This window comes from Notolepis coatsorum, assembly GCF_963971535.1.
Source record: "Notolepis coatsorum genome assembly, chromosome: 2".
Classification (NCBI taxonomy): domain Eukaryota; kingdom Metazoa; phylum Chordata; class Actinopteri; order Aulopiformes; family Paralepididae; genus Notolepis; species Notolepis coatsorum.
The window spans coordinates 170,900,183-170,925,446 of NC_140166.1; the positions used below are offsets into that span (position 1 = coordinate 170,900,183).

At 42.0% G+C, this 25,264-nt stretch overlaps 1 protein-coding gene across 1 annotated transcript; it reads left to right on the plus strand.

Annotated features, from left to right (window-relative positions):
* Nucleotides 1-331: 331 nt before the first annotated feature.
* On the plus strand, nt 332-24,437 carry atg4b (autophagy related 4B, cysteine peptidase). Its single transcript, XM_084307521.1, has 13 exons — nt 332-385; nt 1,572-1,673; nt 1,868-1,939; nt 2,433-2,531; nt 4,432-4,533; nt 5,100-5,172; nt 11,509-11,588; nt 13,515-13,714; nt 20,996-21,074; nt 21,575-21,720; nt 23,975-24,031; nt 24,120-24,213; nt 24,303-24,437. The coding sequence occupies exons 1-13, from the start codon at nt 376-378 to the stop codon at nt 24,374-24,376; spliced, it is 1,188 nt and encodes a 395-aa protein (XP_084163647.1). The 5' UTR covers nt 332-375; the 3' UTR covers nt 24,377-24,437.
* Nucleotides 24,438-25,264: the final 827 nt, after the last annotated feature.

The following is a 25,264-nucleotide window of genomic DNA, read 5'->3' on the forward strand; positions in this document are numbered from 1 at the left end:
AACAAGCTGTCACGGGATAGATGACACGTTTAACGTTCTGTTTACAGTGACCATTCGCAACAGCCAAGTAATGCGTTGGTTTGCTGATCTGTATATCATGTGCGCAGCGTGCTCATGTGGAGGTGGCTGTTACAGTTGATCTGTATATCATGTGCGCAGCGTGCTCATGTGGAGGTGGAGGTTACAGTTGAGCTGAAGATTCACTAAAGTATCGCTCGTGGACCTGAAACGATCTCTCCGCCCAACACAGAAGATCTGATTGGACACATCCGCGATGACCCGCCTCTTTGCAAATTCCGCAACACAGATTCTCTTCCCATTGGACAAACGATTCGCAGCGCAGAGAACAACAAGACAGGGTGAACAGCCGTCGGGATGGAAACAGGTAGGCAGGATCTTGTGACACAAATAACTATTGTTGTCTCCTCTTTAGCAGTTTGGCTATCTAAACTGGACATTCACATTGTGTTTGTTTTTCATTTAGTGATACGGTCATGTCAAAATAACTAACCGGGGCCGTAAGTTAGCTCCAACTAACAACACACAGCCCCTCTCCCCTGCTGCTGGTTATAACGTCAGCCTGCTAGCCTGTTAGCCAAACCTAGCTAATGTTAAATAGATATTGTGGATGTATCGTATCGACAGTTGGCCGTGACAGCTTATTCATCTATTATAATATATATATAGCTACCTAACGTCGCAAACCATTTCAATTTGTGTCACGCTATTAAGCTGTCATTGTCTTTCTAGCTGTCCTTGGCTTGACTTGATGCTAACAACGTAACGCCCCTGGTTGAGACATCATCACAGTCAGTGCATTATATAGTCACCATCCGAGTCATTATGCTATCAGTGCCATCATGGGTCGTTTTAACTCCCAGGCAGACAGAACACACAGCTATGTGTCAATGCGATTAGCTGATGTGGACACCTGCTATAACTTCACCCTGTCCGCCGCTGTCTTGAGTATACCAAGCTACTGACATCAGCCTGGTTTATTATCACAGCTATTATTCACTGGGGGATCCGTGCATTGATTGTCAGTTGTATGATCTAGGATTAACGTTACGAGTCGATTGCTAAGCTAACAAGACGTATCAGGCATAATAACCTACTGTATGAGTAGTCAACGCTAACCAACTTGTTAGCTTTCTTTCTTTTTCATATCGCAGCCAAATTATATTGTTGTTATACACTGTAGGTTCGTGTTCAACTTTGTCATACATTCGCTGGTAACCTTCGCACCAGCTATATTATCTCCCAGGATGGTCATTCGTCTGATTCGGTCTGTCTGTGTAGTGTAAATTATGATGAATTGAACGTGATGAAAGACAAACGTCTTTCTCTGGTCTGCATCCCCTTAACAATTGTGTGTATTGAACTGTACTGTACCCATTCTGCAATCTGTTTATAAAGTTATCAATCAATAACCTACTTCCGTTCTGCTGACGCCATGATGAGGATGAACTGGGACGACTTCCAAGCTAACGTCAGAGGAACACTTGCAATCGTGTTTCATCTCGTATCCGCACTTGTTTACCGCATTTTGACTTGTGCCCTCTTGTTTTCAGCTACCGTGACATACGACACACTTCGTTTTGTGGAGTTTGAAGATTTCCCTGAGACCTCAGAACCCGTGTGGATCTTAGGGAAAGAATTCAACGCACTCAAGGGTAGGATAGAGAGTGACACATGAGATGATGTGGCCTAGTTGTCGGTCACAGGTGTGTGTGTGGGTGTGTGTGTGTGTGTGTGTCCAGATAACCTAGATACTAGGCTTTTATAGGCTATACCAACCAGATACATTTCCTTTGAATGTGGATGTATTGTCATATTTGGATTAAAATGTTGTTTGCTCTTCATTTAGAGAAGGAAGACATTTTGTCAGATGTTACTTCGCGGCTGTGGTTCACATACAGAAAAAACTTCCAGCCAATTGGTAAGTTTATGCACACCGCCTAAGCATTTAATGAATACCAAGTAGCAAGTTGTGGATTGTTCATTAGCAAGAGTTTATATACTAGTTCACATAAAAAATAAGAGTAGTTGCTCATTCTAAACTGTACCTGTCCTACATCTACAGTAGGGTTGCCAGAACAAAGCACTAAATTTCCATGACTTATCAACAAAGTAATACATTTGCAATTCACATATTCAGCTAAGTCACAAATCAAGTCATCTGAGTTGTAAAGAGGTTGTATGTTTTTGGATCACAAAAATAACTGTTTTGTGTGAATAGTTTCTTTTTTCAGACTAGTCAGTTAGTTGGTTATGTTATGTTTTCGATTCCACTCGTGAAGACTCTGACACTTAAAAACGGTCTCATCTGTTTTTGTGTCTATAACGGTCCTACAGGGACCCAGGGGGCACGTGTTAACAATAATCATAAGGGACGTTTAAATTGTGTCTTCCACACTTGGACTGTGTTCCAGGAGGGACAGGACCGACCTCTGACACAGGCTGGGGATGTATGTTGCGATGCGGGCAGATGATCCTCGGCGAGGCTTTGGTCTGCAGACATTTAGGCAGAGGTAACACCTCCAATGCACTCCCTTTCATATTCAGTCAGTCTCAATCTGTCGGCTACATTAACACTTTGGTTGCCACTTGTTAACATGGTAAAACATGGTCACCACCCACTTCAATGATAGCGTTGTGAACGCATAATCTCTGTTTTAAATTATGGCTATGTGTCTAATCTGCCCGTCGCTTATCAATGACTTGTTTGCAGTCAACATTGTCCAAACGGATTGTTTTTTAATCGGTTCATTTCCGTTTTATAGCATTTTGAAAAGCCCTAGTTTTCTTGAAAGTTCCAGGAAAATATATAGATTCCGTGATAAACGGCATTTACTGGAATATTCTGGAATACACAAAAAACATTGTAATTTTTCGGCCTATTTATGAATCGTTTTCAAATAAACGCTAGATTATCGATAGTATATGTGTACTTATGCACGCTAGAGAAGCGGTCTGAAAAATATATTCTCTAATTTCCTGATCAGCGCGCGCACACACACACACACACACACATGGGGCAAACGCTGATATCTCTGTGAAAATAGATCAGATTACCCCAAGACTGGTAAAATAAATTGCTTACCTCAGATCAGATGTTCTCCAAAAAGATTATTCCAATTTCTGATCGCCATTCTAAATATCGATCGCGTTTATTGATTCAGCGTTGGGTACTGTAAATATGTATTCCACGTTGTTTTGCGGCTCGGCGATCACTTCGGTCTCTTCAGATGGCTTGACGGAAAAGTAAAATGAGGAGGCTGGACCCCCCCCCCCCATCAGTCTAATCCAATGGGATGCAGTACCACAGGGAGAGACGATAGGGGGCGGTATTTCCCCAATGGAGCTCAGAGAGAGTCTGCAGCACTAGCGTGAGGCTCGATTGATGAAATATGAATTCAAATCGCCAATAAAATGAAATATGACAAACAAATGCTATATAACGTTGGTGGCATTCAACAGTCGGCATGAACTAACGACAACGCGTCTGTGGCACTCAAAGTGTTAAAGGGGAACACCAATCAAATTGAAGAATTCCAATATGTTATTTCCATGGCCTGAGACAGTTCAATCAATATTTGTGAATACAAACTACTCTCTCCCAAAGCAATAAACCAGAGAAGGAAGAATCAAACTTGTGATGTCGTCAAGTGTCTGGAGCTGCTCCATTGACAATGGATGGGAGACTGATTTTGTGGACCCACAGAAAGTTTGCATTCTTTTTTATACCCAAATAAGCTTTATTCTATAATAGTGGTCTCTGTTCTGAAACAGAAAATGTACCTATGAACTCAGAATATTTCCCAATTCATCGTCTATATTGACCAGACTTTATACTTTCACTCAGGTTTTTGGATTTGGGAGAGAGTTGCTTATTTTCACAATCTTTGTACCATCTTTAGACGAGAGGAATAACATGTATGAATTCTGGGCTTAGCTCCCCTTTTTAAGATTTCACAGCAACAACATGAAGGGAAACTCATTTATAAAACAACACTTGTCTCATTTGGTAGAATGTGATTCCACCATACAAATATGTCTGCATGGCTGGACAAATTGCCCTCCTTGCAGAAGCCTAATTTTTGCCGCATATAGCTTTGGGAAGAGGGTGATATACTAGATAATATCACTACTAGAACCCTTTATTTTTATTTATCTATTTTCATTAAAACTGTCAAAAGGTTTGAGAGTTTGAATCTCAACCTCCTCGCTCTCAAAGCTGTGTCTCAGAAGGGGACATTCAAGTTGAGAAAGTGAACTTCATAATTTTCTCTCCCTATGTCTCTTTCTCTTTCTCTTCTAGAGAGACATAGGCAGTGGTTTCAGCACTGTTTGGTACAGATTACTGCTAGTAGACTATACCACCAAGAGCTTGTTTTGAGCACCACTGATAACTGACTGTTTGTTCATCAGACTGGAGATGGGTCCCCGGACAGAAACAAAGAGAGGAATACATCAGTATTCTCAATGCTTTCATTGACAAGAAGGACAGCTACTATTCCATACATCAGATTGGTAAGAGCGTAGTGTCAAACCGTCCAGTAGGGCCACCCTCGGCTGAAGAGATTCTCATTCCACTAACAGTCATGGGACTTTGTCACCTATTCTATTAGATTTACCGTAGTCGACAACATTTCTGTTTTCCACATTATTGTCCCTTTGCAAATGAATGCAGTTATGCAGGGACATTGGTAAATGTAGCGCCAATTAATGGCTGAAGAACTTTGGTGATTATTATTGTGATTCCAGATAATGTGTACATACTTTTTGAACTACTAATACTAATTGAACTGCTTAATGTCAGTGTGCAGTGGTAGAGGTGGTAGAATATCGGAAAAGCACGACTGTTTCACTGTGACTTGTTGACAAGATCCAGTAAAAGAAGACACCAAATTATTATTGTTTCTCATATCAACACATAGCAACCATTGTTTCTGCCAACCTGGAGGACAAATGGACATTCTAAATATTCCTTTGATAGGCCACCCACAAGTGAGGGGGGGTGGTTCTAGTTTTCAATTTCTGACACTCGTTTAAAATAATGAGAGAGAAAAAACATGTGTTCTTTCTTCCCGCTGCAGCCCAGATGGGAGTCGGGGAGGGAAAGTCCATTGGCCAGTGGTACGGACCAAACACAGTGGCACAGGTTCTAAAGTAAGTGCTGTGAGCAGCCGGACACTTGCATCCCTTTACAGATGGTGACTACAACACACACAACAATAATACATACGTACCTGAGCAGTATTTCACATCCTAGGTCTCATCCCAGTTAAAGGGATACTCTTTGGACATTTAGAGGTTTAGTCCGTTCTTTCTCTACACCACTATGTTGGAGTTGTGAAGTAAGATTACTTCAAGATAATGAGGTAATCAATCATCATAATAAACACTTTATCTCAATAAGATTACTCTACTGTCTGTTCACATGAGGCGGTTGAAATTCATCTCTTTACACATCTCTCCTAGACACACACACACACACACACACACACACACACACACACACATAGCCTATTATAATTGTGAGCTCAGAGTGCTGGATCAACCACAGTGCCTCTACAGTGATTTGGGGTTCACAATAATAATGGGCTAGCCTGCAGCTATTGATTGTTTTAGTAATCGAGTATTCTACAAATTATTCCATAGATTAATTGAGTAATCGGATAAAAAATACAAAATGGAAAATAGGACGGGTCTTTTAAAAATGTCAGCTGTCGGCACAAGTTAAAGAGACTCTTGACTGTAGTCAAAGTATTTTTCCTATCAATTGAAAGCCAGCTGTATTTGTCTATTGGGCAACACACTTATCAACAGCTTTATTGGGCATCTTGTATACTGCTTCAGTGATGTTGAAATGGGAGCCGTCACTAACCTCTCCAGAATCTTTTAACTTATAGAGGTCTTCAGACTTTATACTAGATGACATCACAAGTTTGAGTTTTAGCACTCTAGTTTTCGGATTTGGGAGAGAATTGCCCATTTTCACTCATATATTTGTGTATGGTCTCAGACCGAGTATGAATTCTGAAATTGAGCGTAGTTCCACCTTCAATTTTCAGTGCTTTGCTAAATTTGTTGTGCTTAGAACTCTTCCCTGGTACCGTCGCTTGCACACAGTATGGGCTTGCTGCTAGAATCCTTTGCCTTTCCTTGTTCATTCGCCTCAAATGTGAAGTAGTGGGGGCTCCACACTTGCAGTCTTGGTTTTGATAGTCTATCAGTGAGCTGGATGCAATCCTACCTGGAGGGGAGAGAACGGATGGTAGAGGTAAATGGTACTCTATTTCCCCCCCCTCCCAGTGAGCTGTGGTGTTCCACAAGGAAGCATACTAGGACCGTTACTGTTGCTAATTTATGCAAATGACATGTCGTCAGCTTGTGACTGCAACTTGTTCCTGTTCGCGGACGACTCAGCCCCATAGGCGGCGGGTGAGCTGGACATTAGGGTAGGCTATAGATGGGATGGGACTCGCGCAGAGCGTGCAAAATCTTTACTTTTTCTTTTTTGCTTGCACGCAAACGGTGCATGCAAACGGTGCTGTCCAGGTTCTGATTTCATACACACACCCACTAGGCTACTACAGCGAGCCCCACTCATTTCATATAGTGCAAATTAATTGTTCAAATGAAGGCATCCAATATGATTAACCATTGTCTTACCTTAATGCAACAAAAAAAATTCGACGTTTCGCGCATCAATGATCTTTTCTGCTTTAAGTTTGTCTGTGAGATCACTTTCAATGTGAAGCTGCTTTGAAAACAATGTACATAGTAGCTCTAAAAAGTTTCCACGATTTGATTAACTCTGACTCACTCTCATCATGCCCTCGTAGAGCAAGCCCTTGGCCTCAGGTGATCCGTGTTATGCCCAGGCGGTAGGGCTGCAACGATTAGTCGACATAATCGACGACGTCGATCATAAAAACTCGTTGAAAACTCACCCCAGACTTTGAGACTCTTGTCAGGAGCAAACAACATCCCCAGTTATCCCATTAATTCCCTGGGATGTTAAGCTAAGAAGTCTGCTAAGAAGGATATATTATTTATTATTATTATTATTTTATTTCATTGTGTTTTTAGCCCTAGTTGCACTTTTGTTGCAACCCCACCAGTTATCCCATTAGTTCCCCCAAACTTACTGTCGGTCTGTTATGTTAAGCTAAGAAGTCTGCTAAGAGCCCGGAAAAGGAGCCGCGCCCACAGGAAGCAGAGATGGAGGGTGTGACAGAAATAATCGTTAGATTAGTCGACTAATCGAAAAAATTATCGACAGATTAGTCGACTACCAAAATAATCGTTAGTTGCAGCCCTACCAGGCTAACTTGGAATGGAGTTCCAGGTCTTGGCAGCTCTCACGGAGAGGGCTGATTTGCTAAATGTACTTGTCCTTAACACATTCCCCGCCATTGGTTATACCCATCAATATACCCAGTCTGCCACCACTGTAAGCCTATGGAGATGTTTACCTTCTTTGCAGGGCTATAACTTTTTAAATGTTATTACTATATTGACATTACTATGGCCCATTCAACATCGATTATCTATCGTTCAGGATGTGGGAACGTTATACTTTTTCATTCATACATTCATACAAAAATACCTTCTAGAATATAAGTTATCGTTTTCTGCAGTAATTCCTAGAACGTGAGTTATAGGCCTAAATATCGATTGGCGTTTCTTCCCTATACACGCTATATTAAAAAATTCAACTGTATATGATCGGTATACGTTATGCTTCATCATGTGTGGAGGAAAGGAGGGGGGGTCGTTTATAATTCCCCGATCATCAGTAAATGCTTTATGTAGGTTGGGTGATATATTGATCAGATCGGTTTGCTCACAAGGAAACTCACAATTGGGTTGAAAATAACGTTATATTCCTCTTAACGTGGGTCAAAGAGACTGGCTGTGAAATCCCAGGTATACGACGCCGATCGCCTAGGTCCGGTTTGTATGTCGCAATAAATAATAATAATAATAATAATAATGGATTGGATTTATATAGCGCTCTTCTCTGACTCAGAGTGCTTCACAGAGTCCATTATTCGTTCATACACAGTCATACCGGTGGTGGTAAGCTACAATTGCAGCCAGAGCTGCCCTGAGGCAGACTCACGGAAGCGTGGCGAATAATCAACGCCTACGGCCCCTCCGACCACCACCAACATTCATTCACATGCATACACATTCATACGAGGCAAGTAGGTTAAGTGTCTTGCCCAAGGACACAACGGCAATGGGATGGACATGGGCTTGAGCGGGATTCGAACCACCAACCCTTCGATCATTGGACGGCCCGCTCTACCCCTGAGCCACGCCGCCCCACAATAATTTAATAATCATATAGATTATTAAATTTAGAAAGCGATCCATTATGTACATTGTGTCTGTCGGGAGTCATGCAACGATATCTGACGGCCGGATGAGTTTAATCGACGCACATCAGCCATATCCTGTAGGTGAGTGTAACTCGCCCGACCATCCACCAGGCGGCGGTATTGAGCCGTCGTTGCCGTCACCTATAGCAGGGATCGGCAATAGGCGGCCCGCGGGCCGACATTGGCCCGCCAGCAATAATTTCTGGCCCGTCAGATTATTTTGAGAATATGATATTTATGTGACGCGCGGGAAATATTCACTCGGGACGCCAGGGTGTCTTTTATTGTGAAGCTGTATCTATCTACCGGTAGTCATCATGTCTGTCACTATAGCCAATTGAAATGCTAGAAATGGTCACGTGGACTGGGAGAACCAATGGAATAGTCCCACCGGGCCTGTGTATATTTCCCGAACGCACGTTCACTTCCGCGTTCGAGATGCGAGCGAGTTAAAAAGAAAACGGGGAAATATAACGCTTCTTTTAATAAACAGGAGCAATACTTAAAATACGGGTTTATCGCAACAGGTCGGTGATTCTTGCGTGCCGAGCCGACGTCCTCTCTGCATAATATGTGGCGACAACAACAACAACGAGGCAATGATGACAACTGTGTTCAAGTTGGCAGATAAAGTTCAGATAAAGCATTCAACGCCAATCTGGAATTGGAGGGCGAGTGGATATGACATGTTTCAAACATTAGCAGGGATTTTGGAGGACTTAACAACAAACAAGGTATGGTGAGTCGTGTTTTCATGCATTTTGATCTGTGTTCATCACACGCCGCTGTGATCTGCAACAGCTGATCTGCTGTTCATGATGAATGAATGAATGAATGAAAACTTTATTTAACAGATTGCAGAATGGGTTATGGGTACAATACAGTACGGCGCAATACACACAATTGTTAAGGGGATGCAGACCAGAGAAAAACGTTTGTCTTTTTTCAATATCAGTATATTAAATTAGCCATTGTTTTTGATCCTGGCCCGCCAAGCAACGGCTTGGGGAAAATCTGGCCCGCGGCCAAAACTAATTGGCGACCCCTGACCTATAGGGTCCAGCTGCAGCGTCGCGGGTGTATATATGAATTATGAATGCCATGGCGAAGAACTTTTGATCTCAATAACGCTGTACAGCGAGGTCTGGCGCTCAACGCATGGTGGCCAATAACGCTGTACAGCGTTTTTTGGCGGAGAAAGTGTTAAGGGAACAGCCAAGTCACCCGGTACAACAGTTCTGGTGAACCTGGAAGTGAAAAATCGGAACTGTACATTAGGAGGGGGTGGGTGTGTGGGAGGGAGGTTCAGACATTTACAGGGGCCAGTTTCGAATTGCAGCCTCCCGTAGGTGTTCTTTGAGAGCGGTTTTAAAGGTGGGTAGGGATTCAATTTTTTTTTACGGCTGTGGGTAGGGCGTTCCACATTGATGTGGCATAAAGACGCTGGATTCGCCTGTTCGAATCCAGCTCACAGCTCAGGCGTTGTCACCAGCTTGGCTGGCCGTTCACACTAATACAATTGGCTGTATTAGAGGGTGGGAAAGCTGGCGGGGTGGGTCCGGGTCGTTGTAAACAGCGACTCCTACAGTTCGGTCGCCTGCTCAGCGCGGATAGGATCTAAGGGGGGTAGTGTGATCCTTCCACACGTTACACCCTCTCAGTGAGAGTCCGCGCTGCCAGGTGAAAAGAAGCGGTTGATTGGCTAGACGTGTGTCGGAGGAAGCACGTGATACTCGTGATAGCCTCCACTCTCCCAGACCGACTGTGGGGGGTAAGTGTGCAGCGACCAGGAAGGGGATTGGGAATTGGCATAACGACTAACATTGGGATGGGAGAAAATCGGAGGAAAAAGGAGGGGGAAAAAGATCAATAAAAAAAAATTAAAAATTCATGATTAGATGATTAGATTAGATTTGTATATCTGTATGTTGTGTCATAAATGTCATTATGAATTGAAAATGGGGGACCCTGATGTAAACAAGACGAAAGTCTTTCTCTGGTCTGCATCCCCTTAACAATTGTGTGTATTGAGTTGTACTGTACTGTACCCATTCTGCAATCTGTTAATTAAAGTTTTCAATCAATCAATCAGTCTTTAGTAAGCTAACAACATGACAACAAGTCCATAGTGACAAGATAACTGAGCAGCATAGAGTGAGAAGGGGGTGGAGCTTGTGTGTGTGTGTGTAGCCTCTGTGAAAAATAAGAACAGCTGCCAGGGTCAAGAGATAAACGTCTCCCTTTCTCCATGTCTCAGATCCTGTCTTCTTCATGTGCACCATGCGACGGTAATAATCCGTGCGAAACACAGTGCGTTGTATACAGTCATATGGATTAAACAAAGCCTTGATGCAAAGGCATTTGTATCCCCAGTAAACGTTTTAGCCCTGGTTGCATCGGGACAGTGTTGTAGACTAGTCGATTGATTGATTGATTGAAAAGTTTATTAACAGATTGCAGAATGGGTACAGTACAGTACAGCTCAATACATACAATTGTTAAGAGGATGCAGACCTGAGAAAGACTTTCGTCTTGTTTCCATCAGGGTCCCCCATTTTCAATTCATCATATAGACCTAAACCCACTGGGCTAGAGACTGGAACAGTGCCATTCCAATTCCAGACCGTCATTTTGTTGGTCTGCCATCAAATCTGGGGCTCACAATTCCTCTCCTAATTGGTTATTATTATTAACATAAAAAACATAGACTATTTTAATACAATGCAATTAGAGTGTGTGTGCCCTTATCAACCAACCCTTATTAAAGACCCTATCTTAAAGGCCAGTCATTCACCATTGTAAGGGAAGGGGGGGGGGGGGGGGGGGGGGGGTCCAATCAGGAGGGTAATAATGATGACGCTACATTTGTGAACCCGATTGGCCTTGAAATAAAAGCCAGAGTCTGCGCTGTCTGAGACGTGAGTCAATAAAAAAATAAATGCAGTCGATTTCAAGATGGAGGCCTTCAATGTGTCTAGTTTATTTCTGAGTCAGTCTGGCTTCAGTTGGATTGGTTAAGCCATTCAGAGGTGGCAGAAAATCCATCTCTGGGAGAGGTGCCCTTCAAAGTGTAACGAAATGTGACTGTTCCAATGTGCTGTCTGTCCCCCAGGAAGCTGGCGATGTTCGACACGTGGAGCCGGTTAGTCGTACATGTGGCCATGGACAACACAGTGGTCATAGAGGAGATTAGTGAGTCATATCATATCACATGTCACAGCCTGTACTTATTGTATTGGACGTTATTCTGGTCTGTGCAGAGGTGGGCAGGTAGTTCAACAAAACTAACAGATATAAGTAGCATTCCAACTAAACTAACAGATATAAGTATTATTTCAACAAAACTAACAGATATAAGTAGCATTATTTCAACAAAACTAACATATATAAGTAGCATTACTTCAACAAAACTAACACATAAGTAGCATAACTTCAACAAAACTAACAGATATAAGTAGCATTATTTCAACAAAACGAACCGATATAAGTAGCATTATTTCAACAAAACTAACAGATATAAGTAGCATTATTTCAACAAAACGAATGGATAATATCCGTTCGTTTTGTTGAAATAATGCTACTTATATCTGTTAGTTTTGTTGAAATAATGCTACTTATGTTAGTTTTATGTGTTAGCATTTCAACAAAACGAACAGATATAAGTAGCATTATTTCAACAAAACTAACAGATATAAGTAGCATTATTTCAACAACACTAACATATATAAGTAGCATTACTTTAACAAAACATACGGATATAAGTAGCATTATTTCAACTAAACTAACGAATATAAGTAGCAACAAATATAAATGAAACGTTTTTTTTGTTACAGAGCAAGGTAAACTTGTATTGGTGTGTTCAAACCTAACCCGGGAGCCATAGATGAAGTATTGCTCAATAAGCTCAAAGGGAAGGTGTCACTCAGCAGGTGTGACCAACTTGTTAATGGAGCAGTATTTGCACTGTATTGTGAACAGTGGACTGAAGCACTGTGGACTGGACAACACAGTGACAGATCTACAAATCCTTCTGTTTAATAATCTTCCCTTCATTAATTTGCTTAGATATTTTTGTACACTTGATCTCAAGAAGGTTCTGAATGAGCTCAGTGAGAGAGCTCAGTGGCGGCACAATTGTAACATGGTGTTATTCACCGGCAAAGATGCAAGAAAATCATAATTTATATTCTCCTTTGTTTCATCACAATTTACTCAAGCCTCGTAACAGACAATATTTCTGACACTGGGAATACATACCCCCAGGTCCATAGATGTTCCTAGATAAGAACATGCAAATTGGCCTTGTAGAAGTGGAGCAATCTTCCATTTACTTGGGCATGTACCTTTAGGCAAAATTTCTGATAATAGGGCTACAGCTTAACAGGTTAAAAGCTTATATGTTGCTGCAACGCAGAATATAAATCCTTAAAAATATATATTCTTGACTTGCTGTAATGAAATGGTGACAGTGTATTCCTGGCTATCTCTGGGTAAGAAGTATACCTTAACTACTTTGTCTTTTATTAATCATTTGTCTTGTATTAGTTTGTTTCGGTTTTTGTTCTGATCTAGTCAGCATATACAGTACCTCTTGCTTTCTAAAGATACTGGATGGATAGTAGCCTAATGATTGTACAATAACTTATTATTCATTAACAGTAATGATTGTATATTAACTTGATCGATTGTTTTTGTGTGTAGATGATTCTCTTTGAAGGTGTACTTAGTTATGCATCTCGGGACTAATAAGATAAGATATTCCTTTATTGGTGAAATTCAGGTGTCATAGCAGCATGGGGGGGGGGGGGGGGTACAGGTATGGGTCGGGTAATAGTAGAAAGACATAAAGATAGGCAATATTATATATTTAAAAAAAAATATATATGAGAAAAATAAACTGTAAACAATATAATTAACTCAATAATGATGAAGTGGCTGATATATCAAAAGAGGTTTATTGTAATAAGGGTTTAGGACCTGATGAGCATCTTGCTTCTTCCTATTCCTTTTTTATAAAAAAAAATGTTCACAGTAAATCATTTTTGTATTTGATCTTTTTATTGTTATTATTTTAAATAAACTGTTCACTCACTCTCTCTCTCTCTCCTCTCTCCACAGAACGTCTCTGTATGCCCTGGCTAGACTTTGGAGGAGCCTGTGCCGACCCTCCACCGGGGGCAGGGGAGCTCAACGGCTGCAGGGAGGGGGCCTGCGCCCTGGCCGAGGAGGAGACGGCCCTCTGGAGACCCCTGGTGCTGCTAATACCCCTCCGGCTGGGCCTGACCGATATAAACGAGGCCTACATCGAAACCCTGAAGGTCAGAGGCCACTAGAGACTTCCAGTAGTCACACAATAAACCTATTAGAATGTTGGTCTGTTGCTAGGTGATATAAACAAACTAGTCACACAATATTGACAATAAACCTATTATAGACCCATTTAGACCTAAAACGCCTGCTAATAATGCATTATATAGCCTATACACACATGTGTTTCCCGGTTTCAATGGATTAAAGAGATACTTTGAGGTTTAGAATGTTGGTCTGAACTGGAAACGCTTTTCTCAACGTTATTTAATTCTTTACAATACAACAACTCAACTCGATTAGAAAATCAAGTTAAGGTACTAAAAAAAGAGATCAATGCCATATACAGACAACAATCGGAAATACAAATACGTAGCACAAGACAACAGCAGTACTCCCAAGGTTCTAAACCTAGTCACCTATTAGCCATGCGATTAAGAATTAATGCAAAATTTGCAGATATAACTACCATTAGAGCACAACAAGTACTTGAAACAGACCCTGAAAAAATAAACGATACATTCAAACATAACATAACATATATGACATACATGACATACAGATAGACAGTACTGCTACATCTATACATTTATGACATACCAGATTTTCAAATACAGTACTGTTTGTGATACTAAAAAAATCCAGAAAAAGAGTGTATATACATTTGACATAGAAACTGTGCATTGGGGGAGGTTGGGTAGGTGGGGTGGGGCTGTACATTGGAGGTGGGGGGGGGGGGGGTTGGGTAGGGGGGACACACACTGTACATTGGAATACTGACCTACATTTGACATAGAAACTGTACATTGGAGGAGGTTGGGTAGGTGGGGTGGGGTTGGGTGGGGCTGTACATTGGAGGTGGGGGGGGGGGGGGGGGTTGGGTACATTGGAATACTGACAAAGCCATGCTTGGTCTTTATTGTACAACTGGGTTAGGACATTTGTAGGGGCCAGTTTTGAATTGCAGTCTCCCGTAGGTGTTCTTTGAGTGTTTTTGAAGGTGGGTAGTGATTCACATTCCTTTACAGCTTTGGGTAGGGCGTTCCACATTGTTGTGGCATAATTGCGAAACGTGTTTAGTCCCTTGTTTGAGCCGAATCTGGGTTTTACATGATTTGTGGAGCTCCCTCTGGTGTTGTGCTCGTGGTATTCACTGACCTTTGGGAAGTATTTTGACATGTACATGGGTACCTTGGTCGTGTAGTGTATCTTGTAGACCAGGCCCATTGCAAGTTGCTGTACTCTGTCGTCTACTCTAAGCCATCCTAGGTTGGCAAAGTGTGCAGGGGTGAGGTGGGTTCTATGAGTCAGGTCAAGCAGTAGTCTGACTAGTTTGTTTTGAGATGTTTGTAATTTGGTTTTTAGTGCCTTTGAGATGCTTTGGTACCATGAGGTGCAAGCATAGTCGTAGTACCCATAGTCGTATTTATGGGCAGTATTAGAGAAGATGGGGTTAGGTAAAGGTTTCATTGATATGATTAAAGTAGTATACAAAGACCCATCGGCCATGATTACAACAGGTATAATCACCTCCGGAATCTTTCCGGTATCACGCTCAGCTAGACAGGGTTGCCCTCTTAGTCCCGGACTATTCGATCTATCATTAGAACCTTTAGCACAATATATAAGACAATCCCAATCCATAGAACCAATTGTAATCAAGGGCACACAACATAAAATTTGTTTATATGCGGACGACGTAATACTGTTCATGCAAAACCCCAACACCACACTGCCTCATCTGCTCAAGTTGATTGAGAACTTTGGAGATTTATCGGGATTCAAGATAAATTGGCCGAAGTCGGCTTTCCTTCCACTTAACGCCCCTGCAAAAAAAGATATAACCCTCCCAGGAGAGATACCTATGGTAAAACATTTTAGATGTTTGGGAGTGGAAATATTCCCCACCATAAGACAAACGGTGAAGCACAATTACACAAAAATCCAAAACAAAATCAAAGACGACCTTGATAGGTGGGCAAAACTTAAAAACTCAATACAGGCACGGATATCAATAGTTAAGATGGACGTACTACCTAGAATCAACTTCTTCAGCTCAATGCTACCGTTACCCCCTCCAGAGGGTTACTGGAAAAAATTACACTCCTCCACATACAAATTTATTTGGAATAACAAACCACCATGTATAAAAAGATCCACCGCACAGAGAAATAAAGCAGACGGTGGCATGGCATTTCCAGATTTTTTTCACTATTTTAAGGCGTACACATTAAGACCATTGACAACATGGTTTGATCCCCAAGCATTAGTATCCTGGAGAAAATTAGAAGAAAACATAGTAGCCCCACATAGACTGAAGGACATAGCATACACTAAACTATCAATCAAGCATTGCGAACGGAAATTTGGCCCCATAATTACTCATGCGATCCGGATATGGGCGCGAAACACAAAAAAAATATCCTAACCCACATAAATGGCACAATCATACTCCCTTATTCAATAACAATGCACTCTTGATTGGAAAACGACCTATAGGATTCCCTATATGGGAAAAGCAAGGCATACACTCATTAGGGGATGTTTTTAACAAACAGGGTTTCTGTAGTTATGAAGAAATACGGAAAAAATTTAATCTCACCAAGTCCACACATCTTTTTTACATACAGTTTTTGTTATGTTTGAAGACTCAGGGTGTTCCATTAACAAAACCAATTGAACACCACAGATACCACATTCTTCTATGAAAGAGAGACATCAAGAGGTTTTGTTTCAGATTTTTATCATCAATTACTAACGTCCTCATATGAAACCCTCCACCTAGACTCCGTCTGGAGGAGGGATATACCAGACGTGGAAAGTGATTTTGATTGGCAAGAAGCCTGGGCAAATGTTCGACTCACATCAAGGAACCCGGACCATCAACAAATCAATCTTAACTATATTCACAGGACATACTTGACTCCTATAAGACTGAAAAAAATGGGTCTTATACAAGACTCCAAATGCTCCTTATGTACAAATGGGGACGAGGGGACATTTATGCACATGTACTGGGACTGCCCACCAGTTAACACTTTGATTGCCTAAGGCTAAATTCATGATATACCATCCCTTGCCAGCTCTATTTGTCTATGGAAAAGTTCCCCTTCTTTACAGGGCTATAACTTTTTAAATTCTATTGCTAAATTGCCATTATTAGGGCCCATTCAAGGTCCTATATGTATTGTTCATTGTGTAGCAACGTTAAACTTTTTCATTCACATATTCATAGTAAAATATGGTCTAAAGTATAAGTATGTTTTCATCTCTTTCTGCAGCTTTCTCCAGAACGTGATTTATAGCCCCAAATGCATTATATTGATGATGAAATACAGTTTGGTAGGAATCTGTGCGAGATCAAAAATTTCAATTGGACGTACTTCTAGAAGTTTCTACGTATCATCTGATGATGACCGGATGGGCGGGGGATCGTTTATAATTCCGTGGGCAGCGTTATATCATTCATCTAGTGTGGGTGATATGATCATCAGAGCAGTTTATATCGAACACGTTCAAAAATAACGCTGAATCTTACCGTATCTTCCTCGCGCCGTTGGACGATGAGCGCGGAACTGAAATATTCCTATTATGGGATGTAGAAATATGCGATCTATTTCCAGGTTGTATAATAGTATATACGTCCAAATCATGTTGTTTATCGAGTTATTGGCAACGGATCGCTATGTATTGTGTCGAGATCGAGTCCCGGGACCTATAGAGAGTGCCCGGAAGTAATATGGACGATCAGCACTTCAACCACATAACTTCCTGTTTGGTGCTTCTGCCGATCGGCCACCAGATGGCGCTCTTGAACCGCTAGAGGTTTGAGAGGAGCTCAGAACTGTGTGTGAAGGCTGCGGATGGAAAATATGATTCCGATCACAGATTTTTGAAATATTGATATTAAAGACGAGTTACAGCGTCCTCGGCAACTTGAGCATGGCGGGGAAGGACGCCTAAACACGTTTTCGGCACTTAAAGTGTTAAGATATTCTGGAAAGAGGTGACCCAGCAATTATCAAATCTCTTAACTTGGAATATACCTGTACACCCCTCTGTATTACTGCTGAATGACGTTTTTGAGTGTGCAGTACATCCACAGCTAAAGAGATTGGTTTTATCGGGTATCACAGTGGCTAAAAAGCTGATAGCATCACATCACTAAAAAATTGCCGAAAGGTCTGGATTATTACATATCTCGATGTGATCTATCAAGAAATATCTACAGCAAGAATTTTGGGTCTCAATGAATCCAAAATGACATTGTGGTTAGAAGTGGTGGAGAAAATAAAAGCTAGCATATAATGGTAATGTCTGGTTAGGAGCGAGGGAAAATGGATGGATTATCCAATGGGGGGTCCGGGAGGGGGGGGTACGAGCTGGAGCATATGTGTGTAGGTTTTTAGATAACAGGTATTAAGGGTATATCCTATATAAGACGATTAACTAAAATGTGATTTCATTGGATGTGCACTGTCAACTAATGCTTGTATATCTTATCGTGTGTTGTCATGTTTGTTTATGTGTTTGTTTAAAAAATAATAAAAAAATAAAATACAAAAAAAGAATGTTGGTCTGTTGCTGCGTGATATAAACTAGGCCTATACATCGAAATCCTAAAGGTCAGCAGCCCATTCTCTTAATATGTAAATAGAGTACATAAGCGACCACAGGAAAAGGGTACATAATGTACATTATGTTAGAGCAAGTAATATATTGACATATTTACGAAAATGTACAATGTGTACGTTAGGGCTGGGCGATATAACGATAACGATAATTATCGCGATATATTTAAATAATCGATATCCGGGGGGGGGGGGGGGGGGGGGGGGGGTTTGTCCACCAAAATAGCGCCAAAAGATAGAAAAGAAACTAGCAGAGCCAGAACTGTTCAACTCCCCTGGAGGCGTGAATACCAAACCCAGCCGCATTTCTCGGAGACGCTCTCTGATTGGCCGACGCCTGTTTCTACACTGGTTAAGTTTAGGCACTCTTCGAAGTTGGTTAAGGTTAGAGTTTGTCTTAGAGCATGGCGATAGAACGCCAGGTAGTTTGCAGGCTGTTTGACGTGGAAATGGGCAAAGACACAGCTCGTCACGGATTGGGCAAACGCGTCAGTGGCCAATCGGAGAGCGTCAGTCAGTGCCAATCAGAGAGCGTCTCCGAGAAATGCGGCTGGGTTTGGTATACACGCCCCCTGGAGCCACAGCCAGCAGAGAAGCCGGTTTACTTTCGCTTTCAAACCAGCTGCAGCCTGAGAACTGGAGTGTGAGGGGATGTAACACTAAAGATGGCAGCAACGACAAAGAATTGCTGCAAAATAAACATACCGTACTTTTTCCCCCATTCTTCGACCCTGCGGCTTATATAACGGTGCGGCTTATATGTGACTCGACGTGACCAAACCCGAAAATGTAAAAATCTAAATATTTCTTTTTTGACTGCATTGAAATGTTATTTATCTGTTCCCTTATTTGCTAAACTTAATACAACTTGTAAATGAGTTAATTCTTGTTATTTGTCCGACAGTATTGTGTCCCAATGCTAATTACACATGGTAATTAAACATTAAAACACCTGCGGTTTATAGTCCAGTGCGGCTTATATATGTACACATCATTCAATTTAGCTGCTGCGGCTTATAGTCAGGTACGGCTTATAGTGCGAAAAGTACTGTTAAAAAAAAAAAAAAAATAAAAAGTTTATACTTATAACAATATCGATAATATCGAGTGATATGATATTGTTATCGCGATATCTAAAAAAAAGTTTCGAGTTTCCCGGCTGGGGAACAAACCCGGAGCGCTTGCACGGGAGGCAAGTGCCTTTACCTAAAGACTACTGAGACATACTTTTCCAATAGCCTCACCCAAACCACGCTGTTACCTTAAACCAGTGCTTCTCAAACTTTTTCTGTCAGGCCCCCCTTTGGCGGACCAAAATATTTTGGGCCCCCCCCCCCCCCCTCGCCCCAACAAAATAGTCATGAAATGGGCCATGTTTAAATATATTGAAATAACACCAATATCGTGACCTTTCAAATTGGCCCTATATTTTGTTTTCAGAGCTGTCATGGATGAAAAGCCAGCTTCACACAGATACTGTATGTGGTGCTGAATGGTATCAACACCTTAACTGCTGCATCATGAGATACTTGGTGGGCCATGAGATGAGATACTTGGTACTCAGCACCACACTCTGAAACGAGCTCTCTAGGTGGTATCAGATGAGATTTCAAAGAGTTCTTCCAAGAGTTTGGATGGAGATGTGTCAGGAAGCTTTGTCTCAATGTTGTCTGTAAAGGTTTTTCTTTATCCAGAGTAACTTGGTGATCCTTTTCTGTGTTTTATTCAATAATGATTTTCAGATTTTGAGAAATGGTATTTTCATGGAGAACAGTACAGCTGCAACAGATAGTGTTCATTTTCTGTAATCCTTTTTTTTTTTTTATAAATCTCAAGGCCCCCTCTGTCATGCCTCTGCGCCCCCCACTTTGAGAAACACTGCCTTAAACTAACCATAACTTTCTATTCTTAACCATAACCGTTAAACCTTAAAATGAACCATCATCATAGTATTGCTGTGTTTGTATCAGGGTGGGTGGGTTAGTCTAGTGGTGAGAGCACTCGACCGCAACGACAATCATTGTTGGTTTGACCTCCGGTTGTGGTGTATCAACTTTTGCCGATACGAAACGTAACTATATTACTTATGGCTATAACATAACATATATGATGTACCTTTTTTCCCTGTAGTCGATTAGTACTTTATTTACGTTTTCTGTTGAGGTCACTTTAAGAGACATAAGCACTATTGCATTAATCCTTTGAGCTGTACAATATTTTCTTCTATGCATTTTGAGAACTCGACATTTAAATGACGTCACAATGGCTACTGACTGGAATTCTGTTGCTAGGGAACAGGACCCAAATTTATGTCAACTATTGCATTATACCGTCTATTGAGCTTTACCGTTCTGAGACAGACATTGTGAGGGAACATTACAACGGAATATTGTGTTCTACTTGTTGGTGATATTTTGCTGTTTATATATAATATATAATTATTATATATTATAATATGGTGAGGCGCCACCTGTGAACTGGATGTAGACTACTGTGGACGTCGATTTGCAAAACTGTTGCCTATTTTTGTCAGTTACAAACCCCCCCCCCCCCCCCCCCCCCCCCCATTCTAGCCCTCTTGAGTCGCACCCACTCTTTACTTGAATAAAGCTGAGCCAGTTATGGGGTTAAATAAACCCTTTTCATTGATTGTGTTCACAGCAATGCTTCATGCTGCCTCAGTCCCTGGGTGTCATCGGGGGAAAGCCCAACAGCGCCCACTACTTCATCGGTTTTGTCGGTACGTTCTACTTTGAATGAATAAATGATTTTATTTCCGTCTTCTTTTACAAAGCAATATACAGTAGAACATTTATAAAGGAAAGAAAATTACCGAAAAGGTGTAGGCTGAAGCCGAGGCTTATAATTGCCTACCCTTTTTACATTACATTTACAAAAAAAAAAAAAAACATTCAGTACATAATTTTGCAAAAACAAAAGGTTACAAAAGTATCGCCTTATATTTGAATAATTTCTTAAATGTATGTATCTAACTACACATTTTTACTTCTTTGTCAGTTATTCCATAGTTTTACCCCTTTAACAGATATACATCGACTTTTTATATTTGTCCTTGCCTTTGCTATATTGAATACACAAGTTCCTTTTTGTTTGCAGTCGGTGACATTTTTTGTAACCCCGAACTTTGCACTACAAAGCAAAAATAATTAGCATCACCTTGCATCATAATAGGAGCCGGTCTCACCCCGTGCTCTCGTCTCTTCCTTCCCTGACCTTCAGGAGAAGAGCTCATCTATCTGGACCCACACACCACCCAGCCTGCCGTGGAGCCGTGCGAAGACGGCCAGGTTCCTGACGACACGTTTCACTGTCAGCACCCGCCCTGCCGCATGCACATCTGTGAGCTAGACCCCTCCATTGCAGCGGTAGGAGCAGCACAAGGGTTGGGCACAAGGGTTGGAAAAGGACCAGAGAGCACTTCAAGTGTATATATATATGAATATATATATTTTTTCATTTGCTTAGTTCTGGAGATATCTAGTCACTCCCAATACAATGGAGCTCGAAAGCACCAAAAACTCAAAATCCAGACCTTGCTGTGAGCATTTTCGTGTAGGAACTACAACCCCATAATAATGAATGACTTTCGTAGAAAGAAAAACATGAAACTGCTCACAGGGTCTGTGTATTATTTTGAGTAACCAGGTCATGATTTCTGGTTAGACATTGCGAGTGACTTTCAGCTCCATTGTATTGGAGTGACCGAAGATATCTCAAAACTAAGCAAATCACACCAAAACCATTTGGATGTATAGATAGCACTCCGGGTAATGGAGAAATATCTTTATTATTATTTATGTGTGAACTGCCCCTTTAATGGGTAGAGCCTGTCAAAGCATTCAACAACTGACATATCGGTGTTTCCCCAGACATACACTTTGGTTGGGTCACAGAGGAACGCCAACATTATGGGAAATGTGCTTAGTCTTCTTGAGTCAGACAAGAAGATGGATGCCAATGTCCTCTCTGTGCGTTCAGTAGAAAGCTATCCGCCTGCAAGCTAGCCTAGTTTAGCACTAATCAATGGAAGCCGATATGGATCAGCTAGCCTAGCTTAAATCTCCGGGAAGTGTTTTATGATGCATATCCGCTTGCAGCCAGATAGCTTTCTACTGAATGCAGAGAGGAAATTCTATCCATCTTCTTGTCTGACTCTGGAGAAGATGGTAAGTGCATTTCCCATGTTGGCGTGTTCCTTTTTAAAGTTTGACACAGAGCTAGTCTCACCGCAAAAAATATCGACGCCGCTTTCAGTCGTCTCACCTGCCTGATTCCAATCTCCTGATCATTTCCATAGACAGCAGTCCCATTTCTGCTCCTCACCCTGTGAGGTGCCGTGAAATCATGACTGTAGTAACAATGCAACCCGCCCTAATCGGCTGGTGACCAATGCAAGTAAACTGGAAATCTGTGAGAAACTGTATATTTAGACCTTCAAACATGTTTCAAACTGAAGGTAGCACAAATGACCACAATACATCCCAGTGATAGTTATCAATATTGTCGTGCCCACTTATATTGGACGAAACTTAAATGTCTTAGAAAGTCTTCTTAAGGGTGCGGCTGGGTAACTAAGCACTCGCCTACCACCGCAGAGACTCTGGGATAGTATCCAGCTGTCCGCGGTACCTCCGGCTTGGTCAGTCGTCCCTACTAAAGGTGCTCCCATAGTCGAGCAGACTGTACACAGAGCAGACTCCGCGGATGTCCGCGCGGCTCTTTGAGCTTTCATAGTCGAGCAGATCTCAGCGGATGTCCGCGGTCTATTTCCTACATTACTACATTTCCCACAATTCTGTCTGTTCTACTGTACTGGCAGAACCGCAGATCAGAGGGAACATTATCAGCGGGGGAGAGAGGGAGAGAGAGAGAGAGAGCTTCACGGGCTCATCTCTCTCCTCGCGCCACCAGAGAGAGAGAGAGAGAGCTTCACAGGCTCATCTCTCTCCTCGCGCCACAAATCGCTTGCGCGGCGTCACATTAAATGCAGTTCGATGTCAACCAAAACGCCGAGCAGCGTTTTGTGTGACACCAAGTCAGCGGCGCGGATGTCCGCGCGTCAGAAAATAGGAGCTTCCCACCTGTGGGTCTGCTGTCCGCTGAGATCAAAGCTCAAAGTCCGCGCGGACATCCGCGGAGTCTGCTCTGTGTACAGTCTGCTGGACTATGGGAGCGCCTTAACACAATTGGCAGTGTTAGCGGGTGGGAAGCCAGTGGGGTATGTGTCCTGGTCGTTGTAAACTGCGACTCCTACTGGTCAGTCGGGGCGCCTGTTCAGCAGGGAGGGGATCTGGGGGAAATAGCACGAACCTCTGCACGGGTTATGTTCCCCCAGTGAAACTCCTCGCTGTCAGGTGAAAAGAAGCGGCTGGCGACTCCACATGTATCGGAGGAGGCATGTGGTAGTTATACACCCTCCCCAGGCCGACAGTGGGGCAACGCGTGCAACGTCCAGGAAGGGAATTGGCATAACGACAAAATTGGGATGGGTGAAAGAAAATACAGAAATGGCCAAAATAAATAGAATAAAACATTTATTAAAGTCTTCTTAAATGTAACTTGAAAGGCATTTATCTGTAAGCCAGACGTCCCACAGCTGTCCCCGTTTCTTCCCACCAGGGTTTCTTCTGTAGAACGGAAGACGACTTCGACGACTGGTGTATGCGCATTCGAAGGGTATGTCAGTGTGGTCGCTAAGACCATGTTATTGTTTACCACAGATAGAAAAACATTACATTGTGTAACGATGCGCTGTGTTTTCCAGATGTCCTGCAACAGAGGAGGATTGCCCATGTTTGAGTTAGTAGACAGTCAACCTTCTCACATGGTCAGTGTGGATGTGCTCAACCTTACTCCTGGTAAGTACCAACTCACAAAACATATCTTCAAGAGAAAATGCATTTTAAAAGTGAATCCACCTTTTTGTTTTTGTCTACCCAATCCCCAGATTTTTCAGACTCTGACAGATTGGAGCGGTTCTTCGATTCAGAGGACGAGGAGTTCGAGATCCTGACCCTTTGAGGAGGACATATGGACAATGAGTTACTGTTCTGACAGTTAACTGTAGGAAACGGATTCTCTCTTCTCTGTATCCGAAGGAAGGGAAGCCAAAGGGGGATGCAGATTACTGGTGACACAGTGCAGCACCGGCGGCGTAGCCATGCGTGCCACACGGCATTCCTCTCACCGACACGGGGACTTGCCTGGACGCACAGCAGGCGGCACCGTGGCAGGAGCTCAGGGTCTATTCTGTAATGCACATGCTCACATTATGCGTTCCCATTTTCAGTCTTAACACTTTAAATGTTTTATTTTGAAGTGATAAAAAAATGGTGCCTTTCCCCCCCCGACTCCACAAAGCAAGAATTGCCATAACAAGTTTGTTGGTTAGATTCACACACAGCGGTTTGTGACACTCATAGCTTACACGGTTCGTCACTAATATTTTGTCGGGTTTATGACACTCATGGCTTATGCGGTTTGTCACTAATGTGAAAAGTGTGTGACAAGCCTGTAATGAAACCAAATGTAGTCCATTCGCAGAGACTAAAGTTGTATTAATTGTTCATGCAAAGTATCCTCGTCATGTCTAAAATCTGTACACTAATTAATTTGAAGACTATTTATTTACTCCATACATACAACATAATGAAAGAACTGACATGTAATGAAAATTAAATATGTAAATAAAAGCATTTGTCAGTTGACAATGGTCTGCTGTTATTCCAAGAAAGTGATTGCAAGTCAAGATGAACAATTGATTTGCTGTACATAAGGATTACAATAATCACACATCATTTGAAAGCCCTAGGTATCTTCAATATGGTACCATATGAGGTACTTTGAACATACCCACTAACATATTCCATAACAAACCCATGAAGTTCAAGAATTATTAGACTGGGGCCA